This window comes from Mesoplodon mirus, assembly GCF_964341445.2.
Source record: "Mesoplodon mirus genome assembly, chromosome: 11".
NCBI classification, from domain to species: Eukaryota; Metazoa; Chordata; class Mammalia; order Artiodactyla; family Ziphiidae; genus Mesoplodon; species Mesoplodon mirus.
The window spans coordinates 31,941,391-31,958,696 of NC_138987.1; the positions used below are offsets into that span (position 1 = coordinate 31,941,391).

The 17,306-nt window shown below is 47.8% G+C and overlaps 1 protein-coding gene across 2 annotated transcripts in view; it reads right to left on the minus strand.

Moving 5' to 3' along the window:
• The window catches only part of LARGE1 (LARGE xylosyl- and glucuronyltransferase 1), a 602,024-nt gene that overhangs the window by 43,303 nt on the left and 541,415 nt on the right, over positions 1-17,306 (minus strand). The window contains exons 10-11 of one of the 2 annotated variants that reach the window (XM_082634480.1): positions 9,298-9,453; positions 1,449-1,763 (exon numbers count right to left, since the gene is read on the minus strand). In XM_082634480.1, the coding sequence (XP_082490606.1) occupies positions 1,650-1,763; positions 9,298-9,453 (270 nt within the window). In that variant the 3' untranslated portion in view covers positions 1,449-1,649. Of the gene's footprint in view, positions 1-1,448; positions 1,764-9,297; positions 9,454-17,306 lie in introns of those variants that run through there. The other variant, XM_082634479.1, reaches the window with a different exon arrangement.

Sequence of the window (17,306 nt, forward strand, 5' to 3'; positions counted from 1 at the left end):
CAGAGAGGGTCTGCTGAGCACTGACTGAGGCTCTGAGAAAATAAGAAAAAGGCATGGTCTGCTCCCTCCCAGCTATCAGTATTAATGGGTACATTGCACACAATTAATAGTCCCTTATTTTATGCCAAGCCCTGTGCTAGGAATGGGGAATGAACCCATTTCTGCACTTAAATTGTTTATACAGTCTGGGTGGGGAAACAAAGAAGCAAGTTAGCAATTGTAAAACTGTGTATTCATAATGCAAACAAAACTCAAGGTCGGGGGATGTGCTATGTGCTACACTGACCTAAGCTCCTGACCTGTCTTACCTTACTTAGTTCTCATCAAGCCAACCAGGTAGGAGGAGTCCTACCTGATTCCCATTTACAGGCGAGAAAACTGAGGCACAGAGAGTTTGAGTGGCCTGAAATCCCAAAGGGAGTATTCCTAACATCTTATGCAAGGCAGTCTTGCTCCAGAGCTGTCCTCTTACCTACCGCACGAGGAGCCAGTTAGGGGAGGAAGATTCAGCCAAAAGGAGAAGAGGGCGGGGGCTGCGACTGACAAGAGGCACAGGAGAATTGAGCACCTGGCGGGTTTGGAAAGGTGACAGCCAGAGCCCAGGTGTGTGAAGGAAGGATGTATCCCCGTGGCTCAGACACACCCTCTGAGTATCTGGACCGTGACTCCCACCTTTATCCCCTCTCCTGGCCACCCAGGCAAACACTGTGATGCTTCAGGCTCTGGAACTTAACACGCCATGGAACGTCACTGGAGGCTGGCCTCGGGCAGCCTGTTGTAGGGCTCTGGACGCCATCCACCCTGGGCTCCGCTGCCCGCTGTGTGATTAAAGAGCTGGTGACAGGCGGCCCGCACGTGAGAACAACAATGCATTCTGGGGTTTCTCTGGGGTTTGTCTGGGATACAGCTGTTTCCACAGAGCCATCTGTTCCCTGGTAGCTTCTGTTTACATGTGTCTTAATTTTAACTTCTCACTGAGCCACCGTGAGGCCGTTGTCTTTTCTTCTTAGTGAGCTTAGCATCAGGGGATGTGACCCCACAGGCGGCCCATCACCCTTGTAGCACGAGGGGGTTGAACGTGGAAGCCCTCATTTCAGAGGCGAGGCAGGGGGCTGAGAGCAGCTGGATGGGAAGGCATCCAGGACGTGCTTTCTGGCCAATACTCATAAGGAGACCGCCTGTGGCCTGTAGCCCTTCGCATACCTTAAGCCCTTCAACGCACATACCAGCCTGGGCTGGGTTTGTTTACTGACCATTTTACAGGTGGGAAAACTGAGGCTCAGGGAAGCCAAGAGTTATGCTTGAAGGCATAGATCTAGTCCTGGGGCCTGGTTTTCTGATGTTAAGTACAGGGATCTTTCCAGAGCACCACAAATACTTCAAGACAAAGACTTGTTCATTGGTTCTACAAAATGTATCAAGCACATACCAGGCAGTCTTTCATAGGCATAAAGATACACTGATGAATGAAACAGACAGACATCCCTGCAGTCCCAGAACTTACATTCTAGTTGTAGAGACAGAACCAACAAAATAAATAAGTCCAGAATATAATACATCGAAGGGTGATAAGTGCTATGGAGAAAAATAAAGGCACGAGCTCTGGGAGATGGGGGTGCTGGGATTGGGGTAAGTATTACAACTTTAGATCATGGAGTGTTTTCAGCAGTTGTAAAAAGACTACTCAGCAAGACTGATACCAGTTCCAGAGCTGCCACCAACCTGTCCCCTGATTTCATATCGCTGAGCCTCCGTCTTCTCCTCTAAAAAATAATGATAATAATAACTACCTTGCAGGGTTCGTAGAAGAATACTGTTTGTAAGAACAGTGATATAAAGTAAAAGCAACTAGGAGAATCGCTGAATGAGTTGTAGCTCCTCTTATGTTAATTTTAAATAGGGATCTACATCCACTTGAGAAGCATGGCCTCGCTCGGTCTACGACTTCAAAGTTAGGGCCACCTTGTTTCCCATCATGGCTCCATCATGTAGGAGTTGCTTGATTTTGAGCACGTAACTCATCTCTTCTGAGCTTTGGTTTCCTTAATCTGTGAAAAGTGACTCGTAACGCCTCCTTCCCTTGATTGTGGTGAAGATTAAAGTTGCATTTCCCTTTTGCTTTCCCTGCAGGAAATCTCCAATTGTCAAAGGCTAGAAGAAGCAGAGAAAGGTCTTGGAGCAGCACAGAGAGCTCTCCTCATGCAGGAGAGAACAGAATGATGAAGGCCTAGTGCGCGGATGCCCAACAGGCTTCCGCATCTCCTGTGTTATTGCTTGGGGATGGTTACTGGTTCTCTGGAGTGCTGTCTTGGTGAGGATACTGGGGTTGGGGCTGAGCCCAGATGGACAACTGGGGTCATCAATTAGTGATGTCTGCTGTGGGCATCGGATAAGGGAACTCCAAGTCTGCAGACATTTGTCTATTGACTTACAATTACATATAAATGTGAAAACTCATTGGTATCCAGTCTTTTTGCTTTTATTCATTTTTTTTTTTTTTTTTTTTTTTTTCGGTACGCGGGCCTCTCACTGTTGTGGCCTCTCCCGTTGCGGAGCATAGGCTCCGGACGTGCAGGCTCAGCGGCTGTGGCTCACAGGCCCAGCTGCCCCGTGGCATGTGGGATCCTCCCGGACTGGGGCACGAACCCGCGTCCCCTGCATCGGCAGGCGGACTCTCAACCAGTGCGCCACCAGGGAAGCCCGCTTTTTTTCACTTTTTAGGCGTTTGCTACGTTTCGTAATTTAACTTCTAACGTGACAGTGGATAATTCTTTTACCACTGGACTTTCTGACCTCAGTACCATTGGTTTTCCTTTTTCTGGCTGCCACGGGAAGGATGAACAGGGGGTTGAGCCCAGAAAGGGTTGTTCTGAAGCTGATGAAGTGAAAGTGACAGCTGTCAGAAAGGCATCTGCAGAATAAGCAGCGAACAGTCTGAGGCCATTTCCTGCCAGGATAAACAGCATCTTCCCTCCTCTGGCCAATTCCCGCCCCCTCAGCCTACTCAGTGCAACCTTAGTCACTGAAAATTGTAAATTGAGTTTGGTATACTTTGGTTACTAAGGAAGGGCATGTACTTTAGTAAGATTCCCATCCAAATTGGAAAACATCTATAATAACATATATTTTAATAGTTTTGCATTTAGAAAGGTGAGTTTCTTTTATCTGGAAAACTCCCTGAGGTGGAGCAAGGCACTCTTGATGACAAAGCAGCCTTCTATAAATACAATGCTTGGGGAGAGTTACATGTTTCTGGATAACACGCTGTATGGAAGCTCCACTATCTACCTGGCTGTTGGGGACCACAGGGGGTGTCCTTATTTTTTTTACTGCACCCAAGATTAATGAGATTAATCCACTCAGATTAATGGATTCTTTCCAGAAGGGGGGATTTTCAACTCAACCTGAGGAAGAATGGGTTAGCATCTGGAGCTTTCTAACAGTGCACTAAGCTGTTGGAGGTGGTGAGCTCCCTGTCTTTGGGAAGATTCCAGCAGAAACCAGATGTAAGCCTGTTAGAGACACTGTAGAAGGATTTTTGCATGGATTAGGGGGTAGAGAATATCCATGATTATCCAGCCGTGTTCTGTGGAGTCCCAGGGTTTCGTGGCTATGCTTGAGCAGCTGGGTTGCTGAGGAAAGGGGAGAGAAATGCTAATATATAGAATTCTAGCTTCCACTGCGACTTCAATCAAATTATAGTAACTAATGCCAAGTGAATGCTTATTGCATTACACAGACTAACTTATTGGTTCCAGGGAGAGATGCCCAGACAAACTATGGGACAGGAGTGGCTATGTCCCATCAGCTACTGTCATTCTACGCTGCAGCTGGAGCCCGAGCTCTTCCAAACAAAACCATCTCGTTTTGGAGCAAGTACCCCAAACAAAGGCTGGAAAATGGGGTTTGCTGCTTACTGAAGGGTTGAACCCCCCAACCTCCTGAATTCATGCTCCTTCCCTCCCTCTTTTCCTTTTTCTTTTCTCTCTCCCTCTCTCTTTCTGGCACCAAGACCAACCAAATGGCCTCTTCCTCCCACCCAGAGTCTCCTGTTGGAGGAGAAATCTACCTGGGATTGTCTGATCCAGAGCAAATGTGACAGCCCCTCCCATGCATCATACACAGATTTCTAAGTGACTCTGTAGGTTCATCTCTCTGCCAGGCCTTCCTAGAAAAAAAAATCTTAAAATCCCCAAACCCATTAATGGAACGACAGATTATGATCAGACAGGTTGGGCACTGTGGTTTGTGATAAACCCCCTTCTCAATGCACATTGTGTTCTGGGTGTCCTATTTTTGGTGATTTAACATAAATTATCCATGAGACACTATGGCAAAGGCATCACTGTCCCCAGTTATTTATCAGATGGTGAACCCAAGGCTCAGAGCATCCATGTGACCTCTCTGAGGTCCTACGTCCATTAAATGAGCGATCTGGGTTGACCAGAGAGCTCACACCCTTATTATCATCATCACCTCCGTGAAGACATAATAATACAAAAATGAACTTGTGCAGCCCTCCACGTGCTCACTTTGGCTGCACTGGAAGCCGAGTATGCCGTGCTCGTGTTCACTTCTGGTCTCCACTGCCTGTGCCGCTCCCTCCACTCTCCGTACCTTCTCACTCCGCCTTATTCATCCTTCGAATTTCACCTCCTCCAGGAAGTCTTCCCTGACATACCTGCTCTCCCCTTCTCGTGTGCTCTCAGAGCATCACAGTGTCCCGGCACTTATCACACTGGATGACAACCCTGTGCCTGCCTGCATCCCTCACTAGACGAGCACTGTGAGAATCAGGCTTCGATCTGCACTTGCTCCCCTAGGATCACTAGCCCTGTGGCTGGTGACCATTTCAATGACTTATTTGCTGAATGGAGGAACGCGTCTTGAGACTCAGACCCTGCCACCTGAGCCCTTTCCCATCTGGGATCTGCAGTCCAATGGAGAGGTCCCTGACTTCCAGTCTTTGAGACGACCACTAACTGTGTGCTTGTCATAGTTCCAAGGACTTCTTCCCCAAAGCTGGGAGCATTCCACTTTGGGCCAGATACAAGGTCTTACCCTTTCCCGATGGCTGTGTTTGCAGATAACACTCAGCATGCTGCAAAGGACCAGGGGTGGAGCTCCCCGCGGAGACACAATTCCAGGCTGCGATGTTACAGACTCTCCGCCTGCTCCAGCCCCTGCCGCTGCGGGCCTGTCCAGCCAGGGGCATCTGACTGAAGCGGAGCACAGGGACCTGCCCTCTCGGTTTATGGTTGCCAGCTGCACTTGCTCCCGTTCTCAGCACCCACAAAACAATCCATCTGTCCTCTCCATCCCCGCGGCTGCCGCCCCTGGTCAGAGCCCCATCACCATCGTTTGGCCTGGGATGCGGCAACGGCCTCTCAGTGGTCTCCCTGCCTCCAGTCTCACCCTTTCCGTTCTATTCTCTACATGGAGTGATTTTTCTCAAATGTAAATGTGACCATGATTAATGCCCTTTGGTGACTCCTCACTACTGATAGGATTAAGTCTAAACTACGAAGCACAGCCCAGGCCCTTCGGTCAGCGTCATTCTCTGCCCCTCTCCTGACATGCCTCTGCTCTGGTACAGAAACTACCAGCACGTTCTCTCCGAACTCTCTACTTCTTCATCTGCTCTTCCTTTGTGTCTGGTCCTTCATTCTTCCCTCTTACTTGTTCAGTTCATTCCATACACATTTATTAAGTGCTTGTTATGTGCCTGCTTCCATTCTAGGGGAGGGCACCCCAGAGGTGAACGGTACAGGCAGAGTCTCTTATATCTGGGGAAAAAAACTAGGAAAAAAATGACATGAATCAAATAATTGTGGATAGTAGGTATGCGCTGAGGAAAAGAAAATAGGGCACATCACAGAGAGTGATATTAAGGGTTACCCGAGGCTGGGGGGTGGTCAGGGTGTCCCAGGACTTGGGAAGCAAGTACAAAGGGCTTCCCAAGGAGGGCGGGGAGAGCCTGGGGTGTAGGAGGAGCAGAAAGGTAGTGGATGTGGGCTCAGCATCAAGGGGAGTGTTTGGGGGGGACAGCTGAGGTGAGCCTCAAAGAAGGCTGCTCTCTCCTTCATGGCCCTCCCTGTACCCGGGCGGACTGTCCTCTTGCCACCTCTGACACTGGTCCACGGCAAGCACCTTCTGTAGGGCGTGGGCCAGCCTCCAATTTCAACCACGGTGCCCTGCATAGTGCCTGGCAGGTGGCCGGCTCTCACACGTGCGTGTTAAACAAGTAAATGCAGTCACAGATTCCGAGAGGGACAACCAAAGACTTCTGCCCTCTGATGACCCACCAGGGGAAGCCGGTGTAGGAAGAGCTGGTGAGTCATTTTTAAAGGGAGTTTCACTTTGTAAGGCATCGAGCAGCGCAGCACGGGAACTCACCCATCCGGAGATTACCTGATGGTGTCAATCTGCAAGGCTTTTTATTTGAGCCTCTTCCGTGGAGGGAAAAAAAAAAGGAGCAGGAGAAGAGTCTATATTTAATGTTTGGAGAACGAGTGCAGAATGGGTGCTCAAATATTGATGAGGACAACAAATACTGATGTGAGTAAAGAGAACGGAAGGAAAACCCAGAAGAACACAGTGTTTGTCGAGACCTCTAAGGGCTTCCCAGAATCTGAGACAGAGGTCAAGTGCTTAGTGGTTTTCTTTCCTCTCTTGCCAGTGGTAAAGAAGGCCAGACGCTGAGGAAGGTATGGAGGGTGACATGGAGAAGGGCTGGAGCTAGAGGCAACGCCACTGTGACCTGGGGGCCAAGTGACAGAGAGCAGGGGTGGCCGTGTGACCAGTCATCCTGATACAGGGCCAGGTGAGTGTAAGCCCGCAAGAGCTTCCACACACGCCCTCCCCTGCCATTGGAGCCTAAAAGAATTCTCCTGACATCCAAGATAAGAATACAAAAAACAACAGTAACAAAACAAAATCCTGACTCTTTAACCTACTTCCAGCCTCCTTTCAGCCTGCCTCCTGGCTATCTGCTGCTCTGCATCTCCTGTTCTCCTCCTTCCCCAGCAGTCCCGGGCACACAGGCCATCCATCAGCTCCACACATCAAACCTGCCCTACCTCAGGACCTTTGCACCAGCAACTTCCTCCATCTGGAATGTACTTCCTTTGCTGTTCTTTTTTTTTTTTTTTTTTTTTCCTTCCAGCTTTACTGTGGTATAGTTGGCACACAAAAAATGACACATAATGAAAACATGAGTTTGGATATATGTATATACTCAGGTTACTATCACCACATTCAAGGTAATAAACATAACCATTGCCTCCAAAAGTGTCTTGGTTTTTTTCTTTGTGTGTGTGTGGTAAGAACACTTAACATGAGATCTACACTCCTGAATACATTTTAAGTGCACAGTACCCCGTGAACTATAAGCACTAGGTTGTAGAGTGGATCTCTGGAACTTACTTATAACTGTACCTTTATAACCACTGAACATAGCTCCCCACAATGCCCTCTCCCCATCCCCTGGTAGCCACCATTCTGTTGTCAGCATCTATACGTGGGACTATTTTAGATGCCTTGTATATTTGGACTCATGCATATATTTGTCCTTCCATGACTGACTTATTTCACGTAGCACAATGTCTTCCAGGTCCATCCATCTTGTCACAAATGGTAAGATTTCCTTCTTTGTTAAGGTGGAATAATATTCATACACACACACACACACACACACACACACACATATATATTTACTATGTATATTTACTACATATATATATATATTTACTACATTATCTTTATCCATTCACCTATCGATGGATACTTAGGTTGTTTCCATAGCTTGGCTATTAAGAATACTGCTGCAGTGAACATGGAAACGCAGATATTGCTTTGTGATCCTGATTTCAATTCTTTAGGACCCAGAATAGCCAGAAGTGGAATCACTGGATCACATGACAGTTCTACTGTTAATTTTTTGAGGCCCCTCCATACTGTTTTCCATAGCAGCTATACCATTTTACATTCCACCAACAGTGTACAAGGTTCCAATTTCTCCACATCCTTGCCAACTCTTATTATCTTTTGCTTTTTTGATAAGAGCCATCCTAACAAGCATAGGAAGATATCTCATTGTGGCTTTGATTTGTATTTCCCTGATCCTTTTCTCTTCCAAGCCTCTTTCTTGAATTTGGGTCTCAGATGAAATTTCACCTCCTCAGAGAAGTCTTCCCTGACTTCATATGTCACTATGTAGCACCTGCCACTGGCTGGTAATTTTTCCTGATAGTTCATCTAGTTATTAACTAGAACATCAATACCATGAGAGCAGGGACCACTGCCCTTATTTACCTATGAATCCTCAGTGCTCAGAATAAGAAGGCCTTCAGTAAATGTTTGTTGGCTGAATGGACCAATTACTTCTGTGTCTAATACTAAGGGTCAAGGAAAGGGCAGGGAGCAAATATTTATCAAGCATCTAACATATGGCAGATGCTGAGCTAGGTGCGTTACATGCAGTTTCTCACTTAGTCTCAGAACGGCCCTATAACCGTTTTTTCTTATCTCTACTTGACAGCTGAGGAAACTGAAGCACAGAGAGGTTGAGTAACTTGCCTGAGGTCACACAGGTGGAAATCGGAAGGGATTGAAGCCAAACCCAGGTCAGCCTGACCGCACATGCCCTACCTTTTCCACTGCAGTGAGCTGCTGCCCCACATCCTGCTCCTCAGAACTTCAAATCAGTCTCAATTTTGCTCCTACATGCTGTGTGACCATGAGCAACCTGCTTAACCTCTCTGTGCCTAAATGTCTTCAACTCTAATTGGGGAAAAAAGAGGGTTTCTATGAGCATCAAATGAGATACAACGTACGAAAAGAATGATAAACAGTGAAGAAACTGGACAATATAGTAGATGTCAGCTATGCCTGTGACCATTTGTGAAAACCTTTTGTGCCACCCCAGGCACTGACCCTGATTCCTGGGTCTCCCATGTGGGTGTCATGTCCACAAAGACCTCAGAGCTTCCCGCTGTGGAGAGACCCTTTGCCTGTTGTTTCACTGGTGTTTTTGCTCACTCTGATTCCTCTGCTTGACAGCTCCCTTCTGACTTCACCTAGTCTGGGCGAGCGTACCCCCTTCTGCATCCACAGGGACGAGCACAGAAGTGATCTGCTGATGTGCCTGTCCCCCTGGCCACCGCCCCGAGGTGGGGATGGTGCCTGGCTCCTCCTGGGCCTGCCCTGAGCCTGGCATGGGGGCTGGCGCCGGAGGTCCTTGGCAGACCAGCAGAGAGGCCACTGCTGCCTGCGTGGCCGAGCCCTGGGACCACTCACGTTTTCACTGTTGACGTCAGCCTCGCTGGGGCAGCCGAACAGCTCCCGTCGCAGGAGATTCCCGTCGTACTCCAGGAAGGTCAGGTAGAGGTTGCGGAAAAACTCCACGTGCTTGTTCTTCACCCGCAGCTTCTTGGGGGAGTTCCAGTGAATGACCTGGCAGGTGAAAAGGAGGCAGTCAGGCCGGAACGACCTGTGCTTGTGGGAGGCATGGCTGGGCACTGGTCTGAGTACTACCTGGGGCCTGCCCATTCATTCATTCATTCATTCAACATTTGCGGTCCAGGGGTTAAGAGCTAGGGTGCTGAGGCCAGACTGCCTGGGGTCAAATCCTGGTTCTGCTCTAGGTAGTGATTTAACCTTAGGCAGATTACTTAATCTCTCTTTGCCTCAGTTTCCTCATCTGTGAAATGGAATAGTAACAGTTCCTGCCAAGGCCAGTCTTTGAGCTTTCATCTCTTGGCTCCAAACCTGCTTTGTGATGCTGAAGCCAGGACTCTGCTAACCCTACTTCTGCTGTGTCTGCCTGTTCAGCACTGCCAACGGGGGCAGTGAGAAGAAGACACGGTCTGGAGGGGGAAAAAGGAACTTGCCCCGTCCTGTGTTCCTGTCCCTACCCCTTTCTCCATGCCAGTGGTGGCACTTCTTTCCTTCAGCAGCAGCTAAGCACACTTCGCAGTTTTTTCAAAACTCAGATGCAGCGTCATGGTCCTTTGTCCCCGCCTGGTGCTGCTCCCTCTGGAGCTGCCTGCTGACCCCAGAGTGTGGCTTCCAGCCCGGAGCTGCAATAGTTCCTACCTCCTCCCTCTGTTCCTTCAGCTCCAGGGGTGGGAACTGTTTCCTGCAATTTTCTCTTTTTGCTTTTATAGTTACCAAGTGAATGCTTTATGTCTAGTTATCATTTTTAAAGATTAAATTCTCTGTTCAAATAATTGGTATGGTTTTTGCCTCCAGCCAGGACTGATGGATGCACTGTCTCCCAGAGCTGCCGTGAAAAAGCAACTCATTAATACAAGTAAAGCACGTAAGTGGTAAGGACATGCGCTTAATACGTGCTGGCTTCAACTATTAAGTGCCTAAAGTATACGGAGTTGGGAGATGGTCAGAGGCATTGCCTCTGCCTCTGCGGGCAGTGCCTGCCCCTGCTCACAGTCTGCTGGGGAGCCATGTCCCCAAACAGGTAACAGAAGGCAATCGTGGAGGGAGGATCAAGAAGACATGGATAGACCTAGAGTCTGTCATACAGAGTGAAGTAAGTCAGAAAGGGAAAGACAAATACCATATGCTGATACATATATATGGAAGTTAAGAAAAAAAAATGTCATGAAGAACCTAGGGGTAAGACAGGAATAAAGACACAGACCTACTAGAGACTGGACTTGAGGATATGGGGAGGGGGAAGGGTAAGCTGTGACAAAGCGAGAGAGTGGCATGGACATATATACACTATCAAACATAAGGTAGATAGCTAGTGGGAAGCAGCCGCATAGCACAGGGAGATCAGCTCGGTGCTTTGTGACCACCTAGAGGGGTGGGATAGGGAGGGTGGGAGGGAGACGCAAGAGGGAGGAGATATGGGGATATATGTATATGTATAGCTGATTCACTTTGTTATAAAGCAGAAACTAACACCATTGTAAAGTAATTATACTCCAATAAAGATGTAAAAAAAATTAAAAAATAAAGGCATTTCAATGTTTCAACACACACACACACACACACACAGACACAAATAAATAAATAAATAAGAAAACGAAATAAATAAATAAATAAAAAATATGAAAACCAAAAAAAAAACCAACAAAGGAGGTACCTGTGCTGGGGCTTGAAGGCCCAGCAGGAGCTTCCAGGGGAGACAGGGCCTGGGTGGGGGGAGGGGGGCAGATGTGGCTGCAGAGGTGACAGGGGAGATCCTGGCCCCATGGGACCATGTTCTGAACTCAGACTGCATCACTGGAGATTTTTAAGGGGGCAGGGAATTACTAACTCTGGGTTTTGGGAAGATGACTCTGATTGTAATGGAGGAGATGCGAGTGGCAGGGTGGGAGGGCTCAAAGGGGGACCAGGGACGCTGGTTAGGAGTCAGCTGTGAAGCCTGGGGGCATGGCTCACCCCCTGGGCTGGGGAATCATTTCTGAGTGGAACCTTATGTTGCTCCACATTGTTTCACATCCACTGTCTTCCTTTAATCCTCACAATGACCCTAACAAGGAATGCAAATTTAAAGATGAAGAAAATGGGGACTCTCCCTGGCGGTCCAGTGGTTAAGACTATGTGCTTCCGATGCAGGAGGTGCGGGTTCGATCCCTGGTCAGGGAACAAAGATCCCACATGCCACAGGGCGTGGCCAAAAATAAATAAATACATACATACACACATAAATTTTAAAAAGTCAAAAAATTAAAAAAAAAAAGGATGAAGAAACTATGGAGGTGTATCTTGCTCAGGGCCACAAAGCTGGTAAATGTTGGAGCTGGGATTCAAACATAAATCTGAATAAATCTGACTCCAAAGCTCTTTACTCTGTGGAGAACAGGAGAAGCCAGGTTCTAAAGACTTCTTTTTTCACGCTGCATCACATTACAGAAGAGACAACATAGCTCTCCTCTTCCCCCACTGGCCCCCCTGGGCTCTCACTCTCTCCTCCCATGGCGGGACGGACAGCCTATCTGACCATCTGAGCTGGGGAAACACTGCTTTGTAAGACCAAGCCCCTCTCTCTCAAGGTACAGCGAATAACAGGAAATCTATTTGGTCCAAACCGCATCACGGCTCTCCCCTAATCAGCAAAGGTGTACCAACAGAGCAAGAACCGGGGCTGTCAAACCAGCCTAGGTCTGAATCCCAGCCATCCTCTTCACTAGCTGTGCATGTCCTTGGGCATCTTGTTGCGTCTCCTGGGGCCCCAATTTCCTCATGTGCAAGGAGGGGATCAGTAACCCCAACTTCACAAAGTGGTTATAAGAGGGTTACACAAATGCCTGGCACAGTGCCTGCATGTCACAGTGGCTCCATATACGTGGGTTCTCTTCCCCCTCAAAGATGGGACCCATCTGCACCCCGAGCGCTCTGCCCTCCTTTCCCTCCCGCCAGCAGGAGGTCCACGGCAGCCCTGAGGAGGGAAGCAGGCATCTCACACTCAGGAGAGGGCAGAAAGGGACAGCAGACGCTCCTTGGAACGAGGCCACTTGGCGGTGTGTGCATTTCAGGGACGGATGAGTATACAATGTGCGATTCTCCTCCTGTGCCCTCTGAAGTGTGCGAGAGGGAAGGAGAGGGAAGACTCCCTTGAGAATACACCCAACCCAGGCAGGAGAAGGTCCCGGGCCAGGCATTAAAATAATTGCATGCGAGCTGGTGACACTCATACCCAGTGGGGATCACGTCTTTGCTGTGAAAGATTCTGGTCCTTGCCAAGTGCTGAAGCCAGCAGGAAGGCTGATGGATGTGCATCTGACTCAGGAAACCTGGGCTTCTTCAACAGGGAAAAACTTTAACTAAGGGGAAATCAGGGCTGGCCTATGAGTCCCCAGACAAACAAATCGTCACTTATCATTCACCAATCTACCAGGCACATTGGAGACACTGTGTCATGAGCCCATTTGAATCCCACTGTACATTTTACAAAGATGGTACTTGACTTGCCTGTATTTCACAGCTGGTAAGTTGCAGAGCTGAGACACGAACCCAGCTCTGAACCTAAACCCCCAGGTCCCTGACTGCTATCGTGTTCCATGTCAATGGCTGAGCACTTTACAGGTGCCGAGAGGGAGGCCTGCAGAGGAGAGGTGGCTTGCCCAAGATCACGTGGTGAGTTTGGACCAGGCCCGGGCTGGGACGAGGATGCAGGTCTCCGGGTGCTCCCTGCCCTCCCCCTCCAGGTCATCTCTTACCCTATCATGTCTCATCCTGTTCTGTGTCTGCCCAGGGATCTGGGTTTGTGTATCATCTACAGGTAAATACTGAGGTTATGTAACAAGCGGCAAAGGTTAAAGGAAGGTAGGGGGAGAAGATGGTGGGTCACTGGTAGGCCAAGGGGGTTTTAAAAAACCCCGTGAACCTAGCTGCCCTGTAATAGGTAAGCCCACTCAAAGTCTATTAACGTATATTCAGATATACCTTTCCACCTAGGTTTTTAATCATCAGAACAGAGAATACTCCATTCCCCTGTGCTAGGCTCCAGAGAAGTAAGTAATATCTATTGTTTACCTAATACCCATTATATGCTAGACACAGGCCAGGGCTGTTACTGTTGTGTGTATGTGTCTGTGTGGTTTCACATTCAATCCTCAAAACAACCTGGTAACGTTGTTTCTATTATCATCCCTCTTTTACAGACAATAATCCTGAGGTCTCTCAGCTAGTAAGTAGCCAATCCTAATACAAAATCAGGCAGGCCTGTCTTACTCCCAGATCTTTTTCTTTCTGCCACATCATTCATTCATTCAATACTAGAATGAGCACCGACTCTGTGCCAGGCACCGATAGGGGCTGTGATTGCAGAGATGGACACAAAAGACCAAGACTCTCTTTCTGGAACCTACAACTGAGGGGAAGAGGCAGGCATTACGTAACTGTCCATTTTAAATTACAAGTATGACTCGTGCTTTTAAAGAGATGGTAAAGAGAAGTTGTTGGTGATCGTTTCTCGGCTGGGCTACTTCAAGTATAGAGAAACCAAGGCCCAGAGGGAGAAAGTCACTTGCCCAGACTCACAGCAGAGGGAGAAGTGGCGACCAGCTCTGTCTCCCAGGCCACCTCTCCTCCCACTAAACCACGCACCTGCCTCTGAAACTCCAACTCAGGATGAGTATTGCTGATAATTCTCGTCAGCTCATGTCTGACTACTGAGAAATGTCATTTCCTGGTCCCTTGAGGGACAGAATTACCCACCATCGCTGGCTCAGGGCCAGCAAGCTGGTGGTGTAGATGACATACATTGACAAGCTTACACACAGGAGACAAAGTGACACTGGGAATGTGCCCAAAATACGTTTCTGCAAGAAGCTGGTAAGTACATGTGAGTCTATGACGCTTGTGAAAACCGATCATAACTTATTCCACTTGCTGGGACACATGAGCACAGTAATAATTATTATTGTTAATATTAGCAGCTAACATATATTGGATGTTTGCTATGTGCCAAGCACTGCTCTGGACATTTCATTTGTCATGGCTCAGTTATACGTTACTTAATACTACAAGTATATTCTCATTATCCCATCTTACAGGTAAGGAAAGTTCAGCCAATTGCCCCAGGTTACACAGCTAGAAAGTGGGAGAGTCAGGATTCAAACCCAAAGAGGTAGAGACGTGAGGAATCTCTCTCTCTCTTATTTCTCCCATGTCTGTAATCATCAACTGACTGTTTACAGCAATGAACAGGAGATTCTCAGAAGATTACAGGATCAGAAATGAAACCCACGCTTCCCTCCCAAACATAGGCACGGCACCATCCCTGGGACACGCAGGCTGCTGGGGTGACTTAGGACTTCTCATATACATGGGCTGAACCTCCAGCTTGGGAGGAAGTAGAGAAGGAGGCATCCAGGTTGCATGGCAGGTGGGCTGCAGAAGCTACCAGGCATCAGGGGCCCCAGGGGTGTGATCTGATTGGATCTGAAATGTCTGTAAAGGCTGAGTATGTGTACAGACTTGCAGTCAGCCTGCAATGAGCCTGAGAAATTGATGAAAATTGATTACTGTCCAGGAAACTTAAACATCATCCGGGAAGACAGCAAAAGTCAACGTGATTAAAGGAGAAACGAGAGACTATCACCTATCAAGGGCGCAGGAAAAAGCAGTTCAAAGACAGAAACGAGACCTCAGTACAAGGACACGGCCATGGAAAGAGTTTAGCCCATACTCCGCTTCTCAAGTACTTGGAACCCACAGGGCTCATAAAAATAATTCTGATTTCTTGGCAAAAGTGCTAGGATATCAGAACCTGTGTGCAAATGCCACGTGAATAAGAACACGGGGCTTATGTGTTCCCAGTTACAGAGATAAGGGGTATTTGGAAAATGGGTCTCTGTCTCAAGACCTCCACTGACTTTCTTGGCTCACAGAATAACAACTGTCCTCCTTAGACTGGCAGTGAAGCCTGTTGCAAACTGGTTCCCACTTACAATTCCAACTCTAACTCCAGGCTAAAAGAACTTCCTGATATTTCTTGAACCTGTCTTCCATGACTCAGTGCTTTTGCATATGCCTTTTTCCCCCTCCTTAGAATATCTTTATTTCTTCTCTACCATATTCATGCCTGCTTGTCCTTCATAGCTGAGCTCAAATGCACCTCTTCTGTAACTCTTTCCCTGACCACTCATGCCAGAAGGTTGCCACCTAGTAGTCTTTCTCTCCACTCTATTCTTCATTTCTAAAAGAACATTCATTTTGTTTGTAGTTGCAATGTCCCTAGCCCCTGTGAGTGGCTCATGATCCATTTAAGATCCAAGCAATCATGATGATTCGTCTCTCTGATTTCTCAGACTCCCTTGCAGCTAGGGGTGGCCATGTGACACAGGATTGCTCAAAAAGACACATGGCAAAGCATATATTTGATTTCTTAATCACAAGGTTCAGATAAAGTGCTGTCTTCCTCCCACCCCACTCACCTTCCTGTTGTGAACAGAGATGTGATGACTGGCACTCTGACAGCCATCCTGTGACTGTGAAGTCAACCCACTGCTGATCTACAAACCAATTCTACAGCTGCTTACTCCAGGACTCTTAGGAAAGAAATTCAAACCCCCTATTTTATTTTAAGCCACTACAAATTGGGTTTTCTGATTCTCACTGTAAGCATTCCTAATATAACACCTAAGGCAGTTGCTGGGTCCTTCCTCAGTGTGCCACAGGCTCTTGTACTTAACTCTATTAGAGAACTCATTGCATGCTCTGGTAATTATTTATTTACATTCCTGCACCTGGCAGCATTGGAATATGAATTTCCGGGCCAGCAGGGACCATGACTTATTATTCTTCCTGAGTGCTATACTGCCTGGCAGGTAGTTAGTATTCAATAGCTGCCCTTTGGTTCAAGAATGGAAATCATGATGACGACATTCTCAATAATCCTCACATTCTGTCTATAGCAAATCAGTTATAAAAGCCCTATTCATGTGGGCTTTCAGATAGAGAAACATATTCCCCTTTTCTTCATCTAAGGGCCAAACAGCTTGTCATTTTCTTTTGAAGGAATTTAAGCTCCCTCTGTTCTTCCCTTATCTGGTATTTCAAGGAGAAGGACAATGGTCTCACAAGTCCCTTTCCTTGTCCTCTTCAGGATTATGATATATGCTAGAAAAGGATGAGCACACGCACCTGATCCCAGCCCCAGCTCCAGCTCTTATCTGCTAGGTGGCCTGCACATAGTTGCCTAGTATCATGGAGACAGTCCCGCACCTATAAAAGGGACATAACAGCAACTGCCTTGCAGTTTGTGGTCAAGACCAGGACTGATGGATTGATGGGCGTGAAGGCATTTCACACGTGCTCATCACATTACAAAATACATCTGGTTTTAGGCTTCATGAGTCATCCACCTTACCAACGAGGAAGGCTGGATGAAGACAGGAAAGGAAAGAGGACTAAGAAACAAGACTTAAAGGAGGAATTGCAGGTGGAGGCAGCCTGGGGCAGAAGGGCAGGATGGGCACAGACAACACAGCCCAGAGGAGACGCCACGCCAGGGGCCAGGCTCCTCCCGGCTGGACCTCAAGGAGAGGCCCGAAGAGGGGGCTGTTCAGAAAGGAAAGCGCTAAGGTGGGTTTAACACACTGGGCAGAGATTGGAGAGTGCTAACAGGCGGGGAAGCGAGGCAAATGCCACCCTTGCTTCTTCCCAACTCTGCCACCCAAACAGCTTAATGTCTCTGAACCTCTATTTTCCAATCTGTTCAAAGGAAACAATAATAATACCTGTTTCAGAGGATCAATGAGACAAGAGATATAAAGGTATCCACCATGGAGCCCAGAGCAGACTGGTGCTCAGCATGCGCGAGTCTCGGG